The sequence below is a fragment of the Leopardus geoffroyi genome, chromosome D2 (assembly GCF_018350155.1).
Source record: "Leopardus geoffroyi isolate Oge1 chromosome D2, O.geoffroyi_Oge1_pat1.0, whole genome shotgun sequence".
Taxonomy (NCBI): Eukaryota; Metazoa; Chordata; class Mammalia; order Carnivora; family Felidae; genus Leopardus; species Leopardus geoffroyi.
The window spans coordinates 31,448,818-31,471,868 of NC_059334.1; the positions used below are offsets into that span (position 1 = coordinate 31,448,818).

The 23,051-nt window shown below is 46.8% G+C and overlaps 1 protein-coding gene across 1 annotated transcript in view; it reads left to right on the plus strand.

Annotated features, from left to right (window-relative positions):
• LOC123576622 (core histone macro-H2A.2) overlaps window positions 1-23,051 on the plus strand; it is a 59,941-nt gene that overhangs the window by 17,397 nt on the left and 19,493 nt on the right. Inside the window, exon 2 of the mRNA XM_045437685.1 lies at window positions 4,289-4,519. Coding sequence (XP_045293641.1) covers window positions 4,348-4,519 — 172 coding nt within the window. The 5' untranslated portion in view covers window positions 4,289-4,347. The remainder of the gene's footprint in view (window positions 1-4,288; window positions 4,520-23,051) is intronic.

Consider the following 23,051-nt stretch of genomic DNA (forward strand, 5'->3'; position numbering starts at 1 on the left):
AGGCAAAGCTGGACGCTCAACCGACTGAGCCACCCAGGCACCCCCCTAATTCCTCTTAAGCACCCCCACAATACCCCAGGATTGGCCTGGCGGGTGGGGCCAGCTGAACTTGGCCATGCACATCCTCCAGGGGCGCCCACACGGTGTCTGTAGCCACTGGAAAAGCTTCATCCAGCCATATTCTGTTCTTCAAACTTGTAAACAAACATAATGTACTGTAGTCCTTAGCTTTGCCTAATTAGAGAAAACATTGTTTTAGAGCAGAAGGTAAATAAATGTAAACATTTAAGTATTAGTCTGATGGAAACAAATTTCACATTCCAATAGTTCTTTTCTCTTTAGCTGGGTGGCCCTACACAGAGATTGAGAGAGTCGCAGGAGGTGGATAAAAACCCGTTCGAGTTGTTCACTCCTGACTTCCCAAGACTGGATGGAGTCAGGGGAAAGGGTGGCCCGGGAACGAAGGAAGCCGGGGGTTAGACTATCTCACCGCTCTGGGCAGAGTCCAGCACAGGCCGGGGACAGGGGTGGCCTGCAAAAGTGGGGTCTTCTCTGGAGGGGTCAGAGGGCACCAAACGCTTCCTTCCACCTGTGGGGCCCCCTAGGTGTGACAGGTCAGCGCCATCAACCTCCTCCCGGAATCTTAAGGGATTCCCAATGTGGTCTGATTCATACAATGTCCGGGGGCCTCCCAGGGCCGGGAAGCCCAGGAGTCAGACGCCCAGCTGCTTAAGGCCAGCACAGCGTCTGCAAAGACAGGTTCCCCCGGGCACAGAGTTTCTCCACATTCACAGTCTCGCGCCGAGACATCGGACGGAGCCACATCCCCAGATCTAAGGCCCTAACCTGGAGGAAAGTGGTCTGGTTACAAAATGTTGAACGTAGGGTGATCCCTCCACTTGCCACTGGGCCGCTGGCATGCTTCTCCATTTGACCTAGCCCTGGTTTTCCTTCCTTGGCTGTTTTTTCTCCATGAGTGCCAGGGCCCCGAAGTCACCTGTTGTCCTTGTACTGCTTTTTAGGGGAACTTGTGACTCCTCTTGGCTGACATCGGGGGCGTCCCTAAGTGGCTCTTTCCTGCCTACCTAGTCATCCTCTGGCTACTTTTGTTTGAGAAGAATAGGGTGGCGGCGAGGGATGAGCGGGTCCTGCCCTTGTGGTGTCTGGGCTCTATGCGTCCCTCTCTCTGCTGCTATGAGAGATGATGACCGTGTACCGCGCACGGTATCCACAGGGCAAGTCCATCCCGTGATGGACTTTTCAGGTGGTTTCCTTGGCAACCGGTCCTCCTGATCCTCCCTCTCCCCCAACTTACCAGCAACGGCAAAAAGCACATAATTGGCTTAGTGGACTCCCCAATACTAATGCATCTTTATGAACCTGTACAGGCTCTCGACTCTTCAGAATTCATTTCCTAAAGGCACTAAAGCTTCTTTTCCAGAACTGTTTGAAAGTGCATTTCTCGAACGTCGGAATGACCTTCAGGATCAATGAGTCACCTGCGTGTTTTACAGATAGGCCCACACCTATCGCATAGCCAGTTATGTGACACGCAGCTCGCATAGCCAGTTATGTAGACATGGGACCTCACCGGGGGCGTCTTGCACCCAATCCTGGAAAGTTTCCACCCTCCCAGGAGTCACCTCCGTTTTGAACACCACCACCAGCAGCTGGCAGACCTGCCGTGGCCCTCTCTCTGAGGACAGGACACGTTCACATTGCCTTATGAGTCCCCTGAGTCCTGGAACAGGGATAACCGACAGCAGCTACTCCGGACATTTATGGATGCCTGACCTCAGTTTCCTTAACATAAATTGATGGCTGTGACCCTAGGACTGCAGTCGCTTGCTTCCCCCAAGAGAGGACATCTGAGTGGATCCGTGACCGTTAGCAGCCTAGGACAGCAGAAGTACAGACAATGTGGAAGTTCTAGAAACAGCGATACTGTCTGACCCCTGTGCCTTACTAGGAAAGCGATAATATGCTAAGGCTATTTGCTCCTCTTTGCCTGTGCTTAACTTTGATGAATACCGACATCTCTTGGTGGCAAAACGACTCATAAAATAGGAATATAGTGAGTACGTATGAGCATGTAAAAAACAATCTATGTGAAGTATGTAATAAAATGCCTCAAGTTCCCATCATTCACCTCGAGGAGAGGAGGATGTCGCGAACGGGGTTGGTTGCCAGTTCTGTAGCGTTTACATAAAACTCCTCAGTCGTAACAGAGTAATCAGCTACTTTAGAAAACTGAACGCCGTTCCGTTCATTCTTCCATCCGGAGTAAATAAACCCCAGCTTTGTATCTTTCATGCGTCCACATGCTTCCTTCCGTTATGGTTTTACCCACTTTCTTAGGCCTTGTCATTGTCACCTTGGCTGTTGGCAAACAAATCTAGCCAGCATTCGAGACGACTGTCTCAACAGGTAGATCTAATCCCAATTTATTTTTGACACTCTTCTTTCCATTCCCAAACAAAACGGCCACCGAGAATGATACTGTCCTTGGAGCAGGGAGCTTTGATTCATTAATACATTTCCTAGAGATTTCTGTTTTCGTCTTTTTTCTTTTGGTTGTGCTTGTTTGTCCTTGGTAATTTGCTTTTACTTTATCCTGGATTATATTCCACTTTTTGGTCACAGGACTCCCTGAACCAACAGGTTGAGCTCTATTATAATTCTCTGAATTAGCTTTTCGGAAGTATGTAATTATCTTATCTTCACACAAAAGATCGCTTCCTAAAATGACGATGAATTATATACACATCTCTCGGTGCCTTGTACTGAAATCCCCTCTTCTGGCTGATTCCTGGGGTTTCTCCCCCAAATCGGCCTGGACTCCTCATTTCAAGGGGCAGAAGCTTGGGCTGCATTATAGCTTTTAATTTGCTAGGTTTGGTTACTCTGCGTTAGCATATTTGCTAACCTGCATCTTCTGACATACTTCTGTTTTTAAGAATGCTATACTACTGGGGCACCAGGGTGGCTCAGTCAGTTAAGCTTACGACTTCGGCTCGGGTCATGATCTCACAGTTCATGGGTTCAGGCCCCTCGTTGGACTCTGTGCCGACAGCTCAGAGCCTGGATGGAGCCTGCATTACAGGCATCGCCATATTTGCTAACACTATGTATTCAAATAGAAGCAAATCAGAGCGAAGAGGAACCGTATTCATTCTCTTGCAGCTGCTATAACAAATTAGCCCCAGTTTAGGGGTTGAAGCAATGTGGATCGATGCCCTGACAGTTCTGGAGGTCGGAAGGGGAAAATCGGGTTCTCTGAGCTAAAGTGGAGGTGTTGGTAGGGCTGGCTCCTTCTGGAGGCCCCGAGGGGAGAATCCATTGCTTCTCTCGTTGCACCTGTCACTACTCACTGATGTCCTGCCCCCTCTTCAAAGAACCCCGGTGGGGCGTCTGAGTGGCTCAGTCGGTAAAGTGTCCGACTTCGGCTCAGGTCATGACCTCACAGTTCCTGAGTTCGAGCCCCGTGTCAGGCTCTGTGATAACAGCTCCCAGCCTGGAGCCCGCTTCGGATTCTGTGTCACCCTCTGTCTGCCCCTCCCCCCACATGCACGCTGCCTCTCGCTCTGTCTCAAAAATAAACATTAAAAAAAATTAAAAAGGGGCGCCTGGGTGGCGCAGTCGGTTAAGCATCCGACTTCAGCCGGGTCACGATCTCGCAGTCCGTGAGTTCGAGCCCCGCGTCGGGCTCTGGGCTGATGGCTCAGAGCCTGGAGCCTGTTTCCAATTCTGTGTCTCCCTCTCTCTCTGCCCCTCCCCTGTTCATGCTCTGTCTCTCTCTGTCCCAAAAATAAATAAACGTCGAAAAAAAAAAATTTAAAAAAAAAAAATTAAAAAAAAAAAAAAAGAACCCTGGCGATTACATCAGACCCACCCAAATACTCCGGGATAATCGCCCCATGTCAGGACTCTCAATCGTATCTTCAAAGTCTCTTTGAAGGTGATATATGCAAGGGTCCTGGGGATGAAGAAGTGGACATCTTTGGGGCCATTGTTCTGCAGACTACAGCACCATGACCCCTCTCTCTAGTGAGTTTCTTTGGCCTCTCCTGTTAAGATTGGGCTGGCTTGACGCGTGGGGAGATGTTTGGGGAGGGGCTGCCGATGCCCTGCGAAGTCCCCCTGCCCATCTCGTGGCCTGAAGCGGCAGCCAGGTCTCAGCCACCTCCCCAGGGCTACTTGATGTGCCACACGGTGCCCTAGTGTCACATCACTGTCCCCAAGGTGTTTGCCGACCATCCTTCCTCACCCTGCCTTCTTTCCTTTTCAGCATCGTGGTAGTGCCGGAAGAACACCGTGTCAGCAAGCTGAGAGGGAAACTGAGGCAAGATGTCGGGCCGGAGCGGGAAGAAGAAAATGTCCAAGCTGTCCCGTTCAGCCAGGGCCGGTGTCATCTTCCCCGTGGGGAGGCTGATGCGTTACCTGAAGAAAGGGACGTTCAAGTACCGGATCAGCGTGGGGGCTCCCGTCTACATGGCGGCCGTCATCGAGTACCTGGCAGGTAATGTGAACACGTGGGACAGGTCACCCACTCCCGGATCCCCACCCTCCCCTCTGTCCCTGCCACCCAGGGACAAAGAGGACGGCTTCCCTCTGTGGCTGGCTCCAGGGTACTGGGGGGGGGGGTGGTAACAGGGTTTCAGCTTGCCTGCTCGGCTCAGATTCGTTTTGCAGGCTTTAGGGGAGGGAAGAGGGCATAATGGCAGATGCTCAACATGGAAAGAAGAGAACCCACAATGCAGTGGCTTTTCTAGACCAGCCCCGAAAAATGTGTGTCTTGCTTTAGGCAAACCCAGGAGGTAAAAATCCAGGTTCCCACAGAAGAGAATCTACCGGGAGGATTGGGGGCTGCAGGGGGGCTATTCATTTTGTAACAGGGGGTCTGCTCTTTACTCTGAGGTCCTCACTGAGCGTTGGGTTTCCTGGTGTATTGGAACTAGGGCTCAGTGTCCATGAATAGTGTTGGCCCAGCATCAGAACCATCTCCAGTTGGTTCCATGAAGCCCATCATGTCCCAGCTGTGCCCTCTTTTGTATACAATGGGTACACGAGGAATAGTTGCCCATGTTGGTTGTTAACATTATGTTTTTTTATTACAGCACGAGATTTTTGCTGTGGGTGGTCTTTATCTATTTGAATAGCTTTCTGTTTAGCTTTCTTCTTGTTGTTCTCTTCTGTCAGAGTAAAACAGACACCATACTTCAAAATTTCCAGGATGCTTTTAAAATATATATAAATATATAAAATATTTTAAAATAAAATATATAAGAATAAAAATATGTATAAGTAAGTGCGAGTAGCTCCTTAAGGGGTCATTTCAGCCACGAGCAACAATGTCTCTGACTTTGCCCGGGGTGCCAGGTTTAAATCTTTGGGAAGCCCCCTGTAAAGCAAACCTCCCTAAACTGTCTCTCTGAGAAACCGAGCCACCTGCGGCCACAGTATGAAAACCCATGGGGGTGTGGCAGGGCTAGACCCAGCTTCTATCCCCAGGTCCTTTTTCCCCTCCTCCTTCTCCCTCAGGGGCAATGTCTTCCTCCCTCTTAGATGCTCAGTCCTGTTCTGCCCTCTTGGTCCCCCATCCGTCACAATGAAAGGCTTACCTTGGTCCACCAGTGGATACCTTCATCCCTGGGGCTCCTGTCCCTCAGGCAGACCTCAGCATCTTAAGCCTGTTCCTTATCGGGAAATGAAAGGCTTGTCTCTGAGCCAAAAGTTCTTCATGGGCACCTTTTAGGAGGTTAGAGAGAGGGCTGGAGGGCTCTAAAGTTGGTTCAGTCCAGCGTGAGAACCAACCACTCCCGGGATCTTGTTGACAAGGTCCAGCCACTCCCGGGATCTTGTTGACAAGGTCCGACGTGGGACCTGAGACTTGGCCTTTGTTTCTTTCTTTTCTTTTCTTTCTTTCTTTCTTTCTTTCTTTCTTTCTTTCTTTCTGTTTAATGTTTATTTACTTTTGAGAGACAGTGTGAGCAGGGAAGGGGCAGAGAGAGAGAGGGTGACACAGAACAGAATCCAAAGCAGGGTTCAGGCTCTGAGCTGTCAGCACAGAGCCCAGTGCGGGCCCCGAACCCGTGAACCGCAAGATCATGACCTGAGCCAAAGTCGTATATTTAAGCGACTGAGCCACCCAGGCGCTCCAAGACTCGACCTTTCTAATGGGCCCCCAGTTGATTCTGATGCTGGTCTTGGGACCACTCAGAGGAGCGATACTGTGGCTAGTCTTGTAGCAGCAGCCTAAAGGCTTGGGGAATGCTTTAAAATACAGGATCCTGGCTGCATCCCCCAGCCCCCCACATACACATGCTGTGGTCTGATTCACCGGGTTTGGAATGGGACCCAGAAATCTGATGGAAAAATCTGCTGGCTCAGGGAGGGAGAGGCAAATGAACCTTTAAGACTACCTGTTAGGATGGGGAAAAGCTGAGAGCTTTCCCCCTGAGATCAGGAACACGACAGGGATGTCCACTCTCATTGCTGTCGTTTAACATAGTGTCATTTAACATAGTACTGATCAGCAATCAGACAACAAAAAGAAATCAAAGGCATCAAAATTGGCAAAGAAGAAGTCAAACTTTCACTTTCGCAGACAACATCATACTCTACATGGAAAACCCGACAGACTCCACCAAAAGTCTGCTAGAACTGATACATGAATTCAGCAAAGTCACCGGATACAAAATCACTGCACAAAAATCAGCTGCATTTTTATACACCAATAAGGAAGCAAAAGAAAGAGAAATAAAGAAACGGATCCCTTTTACAATCACACCAAGAATCATAAAATACCTAGGAATAAACTTAACCAAAGATGTTTAAGATCTGTATGCTGAAAACTATAGAAAGCTTATGGAGGAAATTGAAGAAGGCACAAAGAAATGGAAATGCTCATGGATTGGAAGAATAAATATTGTTAAACTATCAATACTACCCAAAGCTATCTACACATTCAATGCAATCCCAATCAACATTGCACCAGCATTCTTCTCAAAGCTAGAACAAGCAGTCCTAAAATTTGTATGGAACCACAAAAGACCCCGAATAGACAAAGTAATATTGAAGAAGGAAACCAAAGGTGGAGGCATCACAATCCCAGACTTTAGCCTCTACTACAAAGCTGTCATCATCAAGGCAGCATGGTATTGGCACAAAAAGAGACACATAGACCAATGGAATAGAGTAGAAAACCCAGAATTGGACCCACAAATGTGTGGCCAACTAATCTTTGACAAAGCAGGAAAGAGTATCCAGTGAAAAAAAGACAGTCTCTTTAACAAATGGTGCTGGGAGAACTGGACAGCAACATGCAGAAGAATGAAATTAGACTTCCTACACCATTCACAAAAATAAACTCAAAATGGATGAAAGACCTGAATGTGAGACAAGAAACCATCAAAACCCTAGAGGAGAAAGCAGGAAAAAATCTCTCTGATCTCAGCCGAAACAATTTCTTACTCGACACATCTCCAAAGGCAAGGGAATTAAAAGCAAAAATGAACTATTGGGACCTCATGAAGATAAAAAGCTTCTGCACTACAAAGGAAACAATCAACAAAACTAAAAGGCAATCAACGGAATGGGAAAAGATATTTGCAAATGACATATCGGACAAAGGGCTAGTCTCCAAAATCTATAAAGAGCTCACCAAACTCCACACCCGAAAAACAAATAATCCAGTGAAGAAATGGGCAGAAGACATGAATAGACACTTCTCCGAAGAAGACATCCGGATGGCCAACAGGCACATGAAAAGATGCTCAATGTCGCTCCCCATCAGGGAAATACAAATCAAAACCACACTGAGATATCACCTCACGCCAGTCAGAGTGGCTAAAATGAACAAATCAGGAAACTATAGATCCTGGAGAGGATGTGGAGAAACGAGAATCTTCCTGCACTGTTGGTGGGAATGCAAACTGGTGCAGCCGCTCTGGAAAACAGTGTAGAGTGTCCTCAAAAAATTAAAAATAGATCTACCCTATGACCCAGCAATAGCACTGCTAGGAATTTACCCAAGGGATACAGGAGTACTGATGCATAGGGGCACTTGTACCCCAATGTTTATAGCAGCACTTTCAACAATAGCCAAACTATGGAAAGAGCCTAAATGTCCATCAACTGACGAATGGATAAAGAAGATGTGGTTTATATATACAATGGAATACTACTTGGCAATGAGAAAGAATGAAATCTGGCCATTTGCAGCAATGTGGATGGAACTGGAAGGAATTATGCTGAGTGAAATAAGTCAGTCAGAGGACAGATGTCATATGTTTTCACTCATATATGGATCTTGAGAAACCTAACAGAAGACATGGGAGAAGGGAAAGGGAAAAAAATAGTTACAGAGAGGGAGGGAGGCAAACCATAAGAGACACTTAAATACACAGAACAAACTGGAGGTTGATGGGGGCTGGGGGAGAGGGGAAAGTGGGTGATGGGCACCGAGGAGGGCCCCTGTTGGGATGAGCACTGGGTGTTGTATGGAAGCCAATTTGACAATAAATTATATTAAATGAATAAATAAATATAAGTATAAAACAATAAAAAAATTAAAAACTCCATCAGAGGGGGAAAAACATTAAAAAAATCAAAATAAACTACCTGTTAGGTCCATATCACCCGGTGAGGCTGGAAGGCACTGAGTAACCAGAGATCCCACAGCCTCCGAGAAGGGAGCTGGGGTTCCCTGAGGTCCCTCAACCCTAAGCCACATACTTTCTGCTATACTACATTGCCCCATTGTAATGTTTGTGTAACCAAAGGAAGTACATCGTATGCCTCTACTTGGTGAAGGTCTGAACTTTGTGCATAACAGAACAAAATGTGGCCCTCTGCATCACGGGCGTCTCTGTTAGTCTTCGGCTCCAATCAAATCTTATATTTTCCCATTCATTCGTTTAACAAATATTTATTAAGCGTCTACATGTCAATGTACACAGTAAGTCCTTAGACTATTCCCTGGGGGTAGAACGGGAGCACTGTTAGGGTTTTTAATTTATCTTGGATTAGAGCCACCAGACCCCAAAGCAATGCATACTAAAGCCTGAACATCACCTTCTGGAATGTGAGCCAAAACATCTTCAGAGATTTGTAGTATCCCCCAAGGTAGAACATCGCCTTATTTCTCAAGTTGATTACTCACAATCCTCCCTTCGCTCGACAAACTTTCATTGAACACTTACCGTATGCCAGGTGTTCTCGACGCTGAGGCTGCTATAGCACTGAGACCAAGACAGAATCCAGGAATCCCTGCCCTCGAGCAGGTGCATTCTGGGGAAGAGAAATGGCAAACACATAGAAGTGAGGGGTGTGTGGTTCTCAGATGGTGATAAGTGCTAGGGGACAAATAAAGCCAGGAAAGAGATAGAGTGTTCCAGGAATGGGGAGGTGAGGGGGGTTGTGAATAGTGCTGGTCTGGAGGTCCCACTGAGGGGGAGGCAGGGAGCGGGCACGCGCATGTCTGCGGGCTGGTGCTTCGGGCAGGGGGACGGCAGGAGCAGGGTGTTGGAGGAGCAGCAGTGGGCCAGGGGGTTGGGACCCCGGGAGGGGTTGGACTGTAAGTGAGGCTTGAGAAGTGAGGCTGGTGGGAGCTAAGAGCTTGCAGTGGGAGTTCTGAAGGGTTTTGAGCAGAGGCAGAAGTGATCTGACCTTGGGGGGAGGGGCTGCTAGGGCGGAAGCAGGCAAAGTGCAGAGGAGGTGTAGAGACGTGGTCAGAGTACCCAAAAGCCAACAGGGTTTGCCAGCGGCTTGGACATGAAATAGAAGGGGGCGCATGAAATGACCGGGGCGCCTGGGTGGCTCAGTGGGTTAAGCGTCCGACTCTTGATGTCAGCTCAGGTCATGATCTCACGGTTCATGAGTTCAAGCCCCACATCGGGTTCATGCTGACAGTCACTTGGGATCCTCTCTCCCCCTCTCTTCCTGCCCCTCCCTCTCTCTTTCTTTCTCAAAAAAAAAATGATAAATTTTTTTAAAAAGACAAAGAAGAGAGGATGAGTACCTGGAAGGATGCCATTGCCAATACCACTCCTTCCCCCCGGGGCCAGTCTCAGCACCCAGTGGGGTCCCAGGTCAAGTGGAGGAGGCGATGGGTCCTCTGAAGCCCAGGCCTGTGTTCTCTGTGTCCCTTCCTTCTCTTCCTGTCAGTTTAAATCTGGTGCATCCATTTACCAGCTCTGTTACCTTGGGCTGATTCCTGAACCTCTCTGAGTTTCCAGTGCTTCCAGAACTAACTCGTTCAACTCCATACATGAGCTAGCCCGTGGATAATGCCTGGTTTAATAGGATACACTCAATAAATGGTAATTCTTCTGCTCTCCCGTCTGTGAAGAGCTGATGAAATCACTCAGGGCAAAGTATAATGGCTAACTCTGTTAAAGTGTTGTATTTTCGGGCTGTGCTTGCATTTTACTGAGACAAGAAGTTTTAAGCCAAAGGAATGAATCACTATTGGTAGAATTGCAGGCCATTGTTGAGAAAGTAAAAGGACGGTTTTTGTTACTTTGGGGGTGGGAGGTGGACATCCATTGATTTTGCTCAGGAAAAAAGATTCAAAGCATGAGAGCCTCCTGTCATCCTGGAAATGACCTTCAACACTCATGACGCAGATCTTGACTGAGTGTCTTCCTTGGGTCAGGCCTTGAAGATGCGGAGGAGGGCAGACATGCGTGGCCCCCCCTCCGAAGGCTGGGCTTGCAAACCAGCAGAGCGGACAAGCATTAAGCACAACACAGCAAGATGGGCATGCGTGTTGGGCAGGAAAGTCACAGGAGCTTGGGGAGGGTCTGTAGGGGTGGGGTGCCGGGGGCTGCCTATTGTAAAGTAAGAGTTGTTAGGACCTAAACCAGGTGTGCAACCTTGGTTTTTCTTAAGTTGATTGATTTAAAATCCTGATGACTGGGCTCACCCCCAGAGATTCTGGGGCTATGTTTGGGACATCAGGATTTTTTTTGTTTTGTTTATTTATTTATTTTGAGAGAGAGAAAGAGAGAGAGAGAGAGTGCGTGTGTGTGTCTGCAGGGGAGGTGCAGAGGGAGAGGGAGAGAGAGAATCCCAAGCAGGCTCCACACTGTCAGCACAGAGTCCGACATAGGGCTCAAACCCACAAACCAGGAGATCATGACCTGAACCGAAATCAAGAGTTGGACGCTTACCCGACTGAGCCACCCAGGTGCCCCTCCCTCAAATGGTTTTGATGGCAACCAGAGTGGGGATTCAGTAGGAATTAAGTAGATTCTGATGGGGGTGTTGAGCTAGGGGGAGAGTTTCAGGCGGGGTAGGAACAAGGGTGAAGGCCCACAGTGTGTGTCCCCAACCGGAGCCTGGAGGAAGTTCGTGCCCAGAGCAGAGCTGGGAAAAAGGAGGGGGTGAGAGATGAGATGGCAGTGGGCAGGCAGGTCCTTGAGGGCCATGATGAAAATGTATATACGCTGTGCACACACAGGTACACACACCCATTAGGGGGAGGCCTAGAAGGGAGGAGGTAGCATTTGGGGGACATCACTTGGGCTTTGGGAAGTGGCAGGAAGCAAGATCAGAGTCCAGGAGACCACTGGGCGCTGTTTTTGTGTCACTTCTGAGAATTGACAGTGGCCAGAGCAGGGGTGTCCAGAGGGGGCGATGAGAAGGAATGGACAAACTGGGGAGGTATCGGCGGAGGGGGGTAGAGTCAGCTCTACTCAATGATGGATTAGATGGGGAAAGGGGTGTCAAGGAAGGCACAAGTCTTTCAGCCTTGGGCGGCTACTTTCTTTCCAGCCACGCTGCCATGGGTTGAGGAATGGGCATGGGGACTCCACTCCAAGGGGAGAATTGGAGAATTCTCCAATATGGAGCCTGGCCAAGAGGAAGAGAAGAGGAAAGTAGCTGGCGAAAAAGAATGGGGCCCGTAGCTGAAGCAGGCAATAGTGGGGGAGAAACGGGGCGGGGCGAGGGGCTCAGGGGGACCCGTAGGGCTCCGGTCTCTGCAAGGTGTCCTGGAGGACAGATTCTGGCTCTGCCACCTATCAGCTAAGGACTGTGAGTGTGTCGCTTTACCCTCATAGTGTCATGGTGAGAATTACATAAGATAACGCATGAAAGGCACTTAGCACCGCTTGGGACCCATGGTAGCAACCCGCCCATAGGGCTATTGTTGTTATTGAGTGAAGCCCTATAGACATGTCTAGAGCCACCAGGGAGCTGTAAGCTGGAGGTGCAGACACAGGCACTGTGGGGAGACTGCAATAAAGGCCGGGAGAGTGAGTGAGGTCACCCAGAGAAGAGTGTGACGACAACAAGACTGGGGAGCCCAGGACCGGCCCTGGCAACATGTGCATGTGCGGGGTTCTGAGCCAAGTAGGGGGAAGGCATGGCGAGGGAGACCGAGGAGGACAGCAGAGAGAAGGGAGGAAAGGCTCACGGGAGAGTCGGTGCCGGGGAAACCAAGGGAGAGTAACTAACCCTCAAAGGTGACGCCAATAAAACCAGACGGGGGCAACAGATCTAGCCATCTCAAGGTCATGGTGACCCCGGTGAGAACGGGCTGGGTGGTCAAAGCCAAACTGCAGTGGGCTGGGGAGTTGGAGCTGTGGCCAGGAGACCAAGGGGGTGGGGACTATTTTAGGGAGTTTGGCTCAGAAGAAGGGAAGAGAGAAGTCGATAGCTGGTGGTGCGGCAGGTGGGAGGGGGTGCGACACGGAACAAGCTTGAGCCTGGGGTCCTCAGATTCTGTCTTCAACTTCCCGAGCCATACCTGAACCTCAGCATTTCCTTCCTCTATTTGTCGTGGGCAAGAAACCACAGTAGCGTGTCAGTGGCACCTGGGACTTTTTGACCAACTGAAATCACTTCTTATTAGATTCCCCTTGTTACAGATGTATAGAAATATCATTTATACTTATCATTACTTCCAGAATCACAGTAGTTAATAGACCTGCCACTAGATCTTGTTATTTAACGTGTTAATAAAGAAGCCCACGTGGGTATTGAGGAGGGCACTTGTTGGGATGAGCACTGGGTGTTGTATGGAAGCAATGAATCACGGGACTCCACCCCCAAGACCAAGAGCACAGTGTACACGCTAATTTGACAATAAATTATATTTTTTTTAAAACAAGCACACAATTATATCCCAGATTTTTTTTATTTAAAAAAATTTTTTAATGTTTATTTATTTTTGAGAGAGAGAGAAAGAGAATGAGAGGCAAAGGGGCAGAGAGAGAGGGAGACACAGAATCTGAAGCAGGCTCCAGGCTCTGAGCTGTCAGCACAGAGCCCGATGCCGAGCTCGAACTCACAGACCGCGAGATCATGACCTGAGCTGAAGTCAGAGGCTTAACGGACTGAGCCACCCAGGCGCCCCCCAGATTTTTTAATACTTGGAAAATTACATTTCAGTGTAATTGGTTTTCTCTGTCATCCTTTGTATTGTATTTTATGCATTTAAAACTTTATCCTGACACTCATTAGAGTGGCTAGTAAAAAAAAAAAATTACAATTATTGATGAGGATGTAAAGAATCGGAACCCTCGTGCATTGCTGGTAGGAATACGAATTGGTGTAGTTGTTGTGGAACACAGTTTGGGATTCCTCAAAAAGTTAAACAAGGACGTCAACCAAGAAATCAAAGAAGAAATTTTTTAAAAGTACATGAAAACACAGTGGTCCAAAATCTTTGGGATGCAGCAAAAGCAATTCTAAGAGGAGAGATTATAGCAACACAGGCCTCCTTAATAAGCAAGAAAAATCTCAAATAAACAGCTTAACCTTACACCTAAAGGAACTAGAAAAAGAACAAACAAACCAGCAGAAGGAAGGAAATAATAAAGATTAGAGCAGAAGCGAATGATAGAGAAACTAAAAAAAAGAAAAAAACAAACAAAAACGCAAGAACAAAAAGCAAACAAACAAACATAGTAAAACAGATCCATGAAATAAGGAACTGGTTCTTTGAAAAGATCAACAGCGTTAATAAACTAGGGAGTCAGATTTCCCAGAAAGGAAAGAGAAAGGAGTCAAACAAAATCACCCCGTGAGAGGAAAACTAGCAACCAACATGACAGAAATATAAACAATTATAAGAGAATACTATGAAAAGCTATATGCCAATGAATTGGACAACCTGGAAGAAATGGATAAATTCCTAGAAACCTATAAACTACCAAAACCGAAGCAGGAAGAAATAGAAAATTTGAACAGATGGATAACCAGCAATGCAATTGAATCAGTTAGCAAAAAAAAAAACAAAAAAAAAAAAAAACCACAAAAACAAAAACAAAAAAAACAAAAAAAAAAAACAAAAAACAAAAAACAAACAAAAAAAAAACTCCCAACAAACAAAACTTCAGGACCAGACATCTTCACGAGCGAATTCTATAAAACATTTAAGGAAGAGTTAATGCCTATTCTTTTCACACTATTCCAGAAAATATAAGAGGGAGGAAAACTTCCAAATTCATTCTATGAAGCCAGCATTACCCTGACACCAAAACCAGATAAAGACACCACAAAAGAGAGAGAGCCAGAGAGAGAGAGACAACTACAGGCCAATATCCCTGGTGAACATGGAGGCAAAAATCCTCCTCAAAATACCAAATCCAACAATACATTAAAAAAATCATAGGGGCGCCTGGGTGGCGCAGTCGGTTAAGCGTCCGACTTCAGCCAGGTCACGATCTCGCGGTCCTGGAGTTCGAGCCCCGCGTCAGGCTCTGGGCTGTTGGCTCAGAGCCTGGAGCCTGTTTCCGATTCTGTGTCTCCCTCTCTCTCTGCCCCTCCCCCGTTCATGCTCTGTCTCTCTCTGTCCCAAAAATAAATAAACGTTGAAAAAAAAAAAATCATAAACCACGATCAAGTGGGATTTATCTCCAGGATGCAAGGGTGGTTCAATATTTGCAAATCAATGTATGTGATACATCTCATCAATGAGAGAAAGGATAAAAACCGTATGGTCATTTCCATAGATGCACAAAAAGCATTTGACAAAGTACAACATGCACCATGATGAAAACCACAAAAGAAGAGGGCTTAGGGGGAACATACCTCAACATAATAAAAGCCTTGTATGAAAAGCCCACAACCGTCATCATCCTCAAAGGGAAAAAACTGAAAGCTTTTGCCCTAAGGCCAGGAACGGGACAAGGACGTCCACTGTCACCACTTCCATTGAACACAGTACTAGGAGTCCTAGCCCTAGCAATCTGACAACAAAAAAGAAATAAAAGGCATTCGGATTGGAAACGAAGAAGTAAAACTTTCACTCTTAGCAGAGAACATGACACTCTATCTAGAAAACCTTAAAAGACGCCACCAAAAAAGTATTGAAACTGATACACTGAATTCAGCAAAGTCACAGGATACAAAATCAACGTACAGAAATCTGTTGAATTTCTTTACCCTAAAAATGAAGCAGCAGAAAGAGAAATTAAGAAACAATCCCATTTATACTTGCACCAAGGAGAACCAGATACTAGGAATAAACTTAACCAAAGAGGTTAAGTCCTGTACTCTGAAAACTAAAATATTGATGAAAGAAATTGAGGAAGACACAAAGAAATGGAAAGATATCCCATGCTCATGGATCTGAAGAACAAACATTGTTAAAATGTCTATACTACCCAAAGCAGTCTGCACATGTAATGTAATCCTCATCAAAACACCGACAGCATTTTTCACAGAACCGGAACAAACAATCCTAAAATTTGTATGGAACCCCAAAAGACCCCGAATAGCCAAAGCAATCCTGAAAAAGAAGAACAAAACTGGAGGCAGCACAATCCCAGACTTCAAGCTGTATTGCAAAGCTGTAATCATCAAGACAGTATGGTACTGGCACAAAAACAGACACATAGACCAAGAGAACAGAATGGAAAACCCCAGAAATGAACCCACAATTATATGGTCGATTAATTTTTGACAAAGCAGGAAACGATCCAATGCGAAAAACACAGTCCCTTCAACAAATGGTGTTGGGAAAACTGGACAGCTTTCAGTAGAAAGAAGGAGAGAAGAAGAACACAAAAGAATGAGCTGGACCACTTTCTTACACCACACACAAACCCTCACGCACTATTGGTGGGAGTCAAACTGGTGCGGCCACTGTGGAAGACAGTATGGAGATTCCTCAAAAAGTTAAAAATAGAATGACTCTACAATCTAAAAAGTATAAAATTGCTAATTAAAAGGGACGCATGCACCCCTATGTTTATTGCAGCATTATTTACAATAGCCAATGTATGGAAACAGCCCAAGTGTCCATCCATAGATGAATGGATAAAGAAGAGGTGAGATACACACACGCACACGCACACGCAGAGTGGAATATTACTCAGCCATAAAAAGGAATGACATCTTGCCATGTGTAACGACATGGATGGATCAAGAGAGTATTATGCTAAGTGAAATAAGTCATCCAGAGAAAGACAAATACAATATTATTTCACTCATATGCGGAATTTAAGAAACAAAACAAAGGAGCAAAAAGAAGAGAGAGACAAGCCAAGAAAGACTCTTAATTATAGAGAACATACTGATGGTTGCCAGAGGGGAGGGGGTGGGGGGGGTAATATATATGCTGGGGATTAAGGAGTGCACTTGTGATGAGCACTGAATGATACATGGATTTGTTGAACCGCTGTATTATACATCTGAAACTGATTTTACACTGTATGTTAACTATATTGCAATTAAAAGAAAATGCTTATTAAAAACAGAAGTTAAAGAGTCATGGAATTATCTTATGACCCAGCAATTCCATTCTAGGTATATGCCCAAAAGAACTGAAATTAGAGACTTAAACACATATTTATACACAAACATTCATGCGGCATTACCACGATAGCCAAAAAATGGAAACGACTCGAGTGTCACCAGATGCGTGGATAAACAAGACGCGGGTCCACGCAGTGGAATATCATTCAGCCCTAAAAAGGAATGAAAGTCTGAGGCACCCGGGCGGCTCCGTCGGTTAAGCGTCCAGCTTCGGCTCAGGGCACGATCTCGCGGTTCGTGGGTTTGAGCCCCGCGTCAAGCTCTGGGCCGACAGTGCACTGCCTGCTTCCGATTCTGTGTCTCCCTCTCTCTCTCGGCACCTCCCCCACTGTCTCTCTCTCTCTCTCTCTCTCTCTCTCTCTCTCAAAAACTAAATAAACCTTGAAAAGAATTTTTTTTAAAGGAATGAAATTCTGACGCGTGCGACAGCATGGATGAGGCTCGAAGACTTTGTGCAAAAGGAGATGGAAATAAGCCAGCAGAGTAGTCAAGGGCAAAGAGACAGAGGGGAGAGCGGCAGCTGTAGGGGCCGAGGGGGGCTGGGGTGGGATGGGCCTTAGAGTTTGATGGGCATGGAGCTTCCCGTTTAAGGAAGATGAAGGGCAGGAGGTGGATGGCGGTGATGGTGGCCCAATATTGTGAATTACTGAATGCCACTGAGTTATTCGCCTGGAAATGGTCAGAATGGTCAATTTCATGCCACGCCTGTTTTACCACAATGAAAGGAAGAGCCGCCATTATTCTGAGAAGGAGCCCACAGGCCTCACCAGCCTACCAGAGGGATTCCCCTGGCAGAGGGGGAGAGGCCCGAGACAAGGAGCTCATCGGGGAGATGGGGCCCCGGGGACCCCAGAGCTGGCTGGAGGCTCTGGTCAGGGAGGAAGTTCCCTCCCCAGGCTCCCAGAAGGAGAGGGGCTGCTGGGGATAGATGAGCACACCACAGTGTCCCATCGGCCTCTGGCAGACACCCTCCTCCTCCACGTAGAGCATCACCTTCGCTGACTCTCCAAGCTGAACCTCCTAAGACAGCTTTTAAGTTGCACTGTTCCGCTCTTACCTCCTGCCCTGATGTCAATAGCAGCGACCTGGAATTTGCCCGCTGATGTCCTGGCAGCGGGCCAGGACAGGGTCGACCAGGCCTGGGTCGGCGATTTCCCGTGGCCAGCTTACCACTCCCTTCAGACTCATGACTGGGGTCTCTGAAGATCCTCTCTCCCACTCAGTGCCTCAGAAAGGGAACCTAGGGCCACATGAACGGCCAGTAAGAGAAGGCTTGGGGGTGGGGGGCTTACTTAGCCGAAAAAGAAAGTTGCACGAATTTTCAGCTACTCTGGGTGAGAGAGAGCAGTCTGCCTGCCTGATTTCTCCAGACTGGCCTCCTGGCTGGGCCTGGGTTCACACATCACCCCGATGTTAGAGCCATGAGGTGTTTTTAGTCCCCAAAAAAGGAGGAGGTGACGCAATCTGGCACATGCTGGACCGTTCATCTAGAACATCCTTTCCACCTGAGACGTCCCAAGCCTCCCAGAACGGACAGCACATTCATACTTTGTTGATCTGTAAAACGTTGATCCAGTGCATGTCTCCAATGTTAGCGAGGGAAAATGGACTAAAAAAGCAAGCCCGAGGGGCGCCTGGGTGGCGCAGTCGGTTAAGCGTCCGACTTCAGCCAGGTCACGATCTCGCGGTCCGTGAGTTCGAGCCCCGCGTCGGGCTCTGGGCTGATGGCTCAGAGCCTGGAGCCTGTTTCCGATTCTGTGTCTCCCTCTCTCTCTGCCCCTCCCCCGTTCATGCTTTGTCTCTCTCTGTCCCAAAAATAAAAAATAAAAATAAACGTTAAAAAAAAAAAAAAAAAAAGCAAGCCCGAAATTCTGGGAAATAATTTTGTTTTTACCACCAATAGATACAATGTAAATGTAAGATGTTGAAAATGAAGAATTGAAATCGTTTTTATGGTGAGAAAATGTTCTGTAACATTTTTTAATTGAAAGGATAAATAGGTTTTTTAAAAAGCTTGAATCTCAGGGTGACTTAAGTCATTGTGCCACATAGAAGACCTTCGTTGACATCATTTCAGACAATTGGGACGACCCATTTAACACAAACACTTTTTTATCGAATGATTTTCATTTATAATATTTATGTTTTGAAAAGATCCCTTTGGCAGCCAGGGCCACGCGTATGGTCGTGCAGGTTGTACACTGTGCAAGGGCACGCATCGAAGGGAGTATCGTTCGCATCACGGATCTCAAAGATTTGTATGTGTGTTACGAGCATTCCCGGCAGATGGCAGTAAAGGGTATTGTTCTAGAGAAGTAAAGCATCTGGCAGAAGGAATGTCTTTTTCTAATTTGTACAAAGGCACCTATGGGCCAGCAGTGGCCTCTCTGCCATGGATCTGGAGGAGGACAAAAATGGGGGTGGGGAAACCACTTGGACAGCCATTACAATTATCTGGGCTCAAAGAGAAGAGAGCCTTAACTCAAGTAACAGCAATAGGTGTGGAGAAGTTGGCCAAAGGTGTGTGGTTGATTCTCAGGTCTCCGGTAGGAGCTGTGTGTGGATGGTGTGCCGACCCCAAGGGGAATGATTTGGATTTGGGGATGCGGTGAGTTTGATTGACCTGTGGAACACCAGGTGAGGCTGTCCAGGTGACATCACGGCAGGAGGTTCAGATCTGATAACATGGGCAAGGGTGGCTCGAGCCATGAATGGATGGGTTTTCCCAGAAGACTGCATGGCCTGAGCAGACCAGAGGGCCCAGATGGTCCTCGGGGTCACCGTCACCTCATGGGCAAACGGGCAAGAAAGAAGGGGCTAAGGAAGGAGACAGTCTTGAAAGAGCGGCCACTCCATGCCTCCTGTCCCAGCCCTACATTTGCTGTGCTGTCTCCCATGTCCTGTGGGCCGGGATGTCTAATGTTGCTTTAGATCCTGGACAAAATGAGAGGACACGGCTCTTCCAAAATTATGTGCACGATGAGCTTTCCAACATCCCTTTTGGCTAGAGAAATCTTTTTTTTTTTTTTTACTACCAAATTCTAAGCTGTATTCCAGATGCTTCCTATAGCCGGAGGTGTGACTTCCGAGAATATAGACTTCCGTGGAAATCTCCACCAGTTAACAGAATAATAATCTTCTCACAGAATTTTCAGCAAAACACCTTTGGGCTCTATAAATCCGTTTTTCCTACTGACTGCCAGCAGAAGGGTACTTGTGCTCTCAAGACCAGTAAAATCACTCGAGAATGTAACTACTGTAAACAGTTCCTGTGACTATATTTGTCATAATGACATCGGAAAAATAGTAATAGTGATTGTTATTTCAGACATTTAAACCGTGAAGTCCTTGTCCCAAGGCGTGTCCAGACTAAACATCCTGCAGAGAAGAGAACTCCCAGATCTAGATTTTCAGCTGTGTATTATTAAAGAGTTTTTCTCTTTGGGGCACCTGGGTGGCTCAGTCGGTTAAGTCTTGATTTCGGCTCAGGTCATGATCTCACGGTTCATGAGATCGAGCCCCGCCTCAGGCTCTGTGCTGTCATCATGGAGCCTGCGTGCGATTCTGTCTGTCTCTGCCCCTTCCCTCCACCCTCTAAATATATAAATAAAAACTTTTTTTTTTTAAGTTTTCCTAGAAAAAAACCTCTACCTCTGCTTTTACACTAGAGCGCAGAATCAAGGTTTTCTCTCTTATAACTGATTTCGGAAGGGCAGGTCCAGAAGCCCAGTGGCCTCCCGCCGAGCCTTGCCTGTGTGCCCCGCGTGGGTCTGCCTGCTGAATCACCGCCCTTCGTCTCTGGCCGAGCTGCCTTTGATTCCGGCAGATTGTCCATCTGTGAATCCAGTGTCCGTGCCTCCGTCTGTCAGGCTGAAAATAACCTGACCCCGGGGGCTTCCCGAAGGCTCCAGATCTGTAAGGCTTCCCGTTTAGCGCTGCCTCTCATGCTGACAGCTAATTTGAGGAACTCAGCAGGATGCTTAACGTCTTCCTCTCGGGGCAGGTGACACAGGCAGGAAAGTGATAGTCCAAGATGCTAAATTAAATTCAGTCGCTCAGAAGCTTAAAATTGGGAGGCTCCTTGACCCCATCCAATCTAGAATAGAAAAGAGTGAGTGCTCCTTCCTCCCGGGTGTGGTGAGTGCTCCTTCCTCCCAGGTGTGGTGAGTGCTCCTTCCTCCCAGGTGTGGGACCCCCAAGCTGGGCAGGTGAAGATAACTCCTTCTTATTGGGCACAACGGGGAGCTGCACATTTACCCGAGAGTCAGAAAAGGAAGCCCATTTGTGAGAGCTTTATGGCCACAGTTCTCCATGATGCGTACCCTTCTTTTAAGGGAAGGAAAGGGCTGGGCAGCAGCTTGAATGCAGCCAACCAGATGATCTAATAGGGCATGAATTTCAAATACTCTATCCCATTGTCCCAACAAGTATGCCCACACTTCTCAAACCACGGCCCCCCCCCGGCTCTGATTCAGAAAATGTCACCGTCACCGTATAAATGGATTGTTGGTAAACACAATATTCATTGCTTAATAATCTGGAAAAGATGTTGTGAGAGTGAATTCGCAGTGATTTAGCGCCTTCCATTATGGAAATTCCATATAAATATTTAACTCTAATGCTTACTTTATTCTAATTTTTTGTTAATCACATTTGCTTAGTTAATATGGCGCACTTAGGCAGTTTTTTTTTTTTTTATTGCCATAGATTTTTATGAGTGATGGCAATTTTATGTGCTATTTATTTGAAATTAGGTTGATTGTGAAGATTCACACAGAATCGCCTGTTAATTTTAGGGCTTAGTATTTATGCCATTGTACCAGCAATTTCTCCCAACACACACGCACGCACACACACACTTTGCCACCACATTATCAGTGAGACAACACATTGGCACATTGCCTCTAGTTTTCTAAGGGAAAGAATTTTTCTTTGAGGGCTCATTAATACTTTTGAAGGCAGACAAATTTGATTAGCAGAACATCCCTCTGAAATTGAGGAGGAAAGAAATAGGAGACAGAGGAGGAAGGGGAAAAAAAACAGACGGTATGGAACCAAGTCTACAGATTTTTTTTTTTAATTTTGACTAAAAATTGTGATAACAGGGGCACCTGGGAGGCTCAGTCGGTTGAGCGTCCGACTTCGGCTCAGGTCATGATCTTGAGGTTCACGAGTTCGAGCCCCACAGCAGGCTTTCCGTTGTCGGCTCAGAGCCTGGAGCCTGCTTCAGATCCTCTGTCCGCCTCTCTGCCCCTTCCCTGCTTGCACTCTCTCAAAAATAAATAAACACTATTTAAAAAATTTAAATAAATAAATAAATACAGATTTTGATGACATCTAAAATAGTTTCAGGAAAACTCTTCTTTATCGACTCTTTTATTTTTTTAATTTAATTTTATTTTCATCCTTTATTTTATCTTTGAGAGAGGGAGACACAGAGCATGAGCAGAGGAGGGGCAGAGAGAGAGGGAGACACAGAATCCGAAGCCGGCTCCAGGCTCTGAGCTGTCAACACAGAGCCAGACACGGGGCTCGAACTCATGAACGACCAGATCATGACCTGAGCTGAAGTCGGACGCTTAACCGACTGAGCCACCCAGGCGCCCCTCACCTCTTGTACATTTATCAGATGACATGTTTCTTAAACGTGCTTAGTCATGCTTAGATCCTAAGGGATATGTGGAAACCCCCCAAGCCCCAAATACCTTCCTTTCCAGGCTTTGTGGGTATCCCTATTCAGAATTCATTTTCTGGGCTAAGCATATCCTCACCCCACGGTACAAGTTAGTTTTTCCCATCCCTTTCCTTTAGGATAGGAGGGACCTAGGGCACCAAGCAAAGAAGAAAGGGAGATTCTAAAAAGGGTCCCAATGGGTACCAAAGACAGACTTTAACCTACTTCACTATGGCCCTCTCTCCTTAGGCTAAAAGAAACTCAGGTCCTATGTTAGGGCTCTGTATTGGTCGGAATCAACTCCTGCTTAACAAGAATTCACTCCTGTGGCTTAAACAAGAGAGTTTATCTCTCTCCTCATACAAAATAAGTCTATAGAAGACCGCCCGGGAGTAAGGACAGTCTAGTCAGGAGTCACCACCATCATAAGAAACTCCAGTTCCTTCTGTCTTGCTCTTCCTCTTGGCCAAATCCAGCCATCACGTCCCCAGTCGGCCAGCAGAAAGGGAAGAAGGTACATTCCCTTCATTGATGGACACTTTTGGAAGCACCATACAGTATAATTACTTGTCTTTCATTGGCCAGAATGTAGTCACATGACCACAGT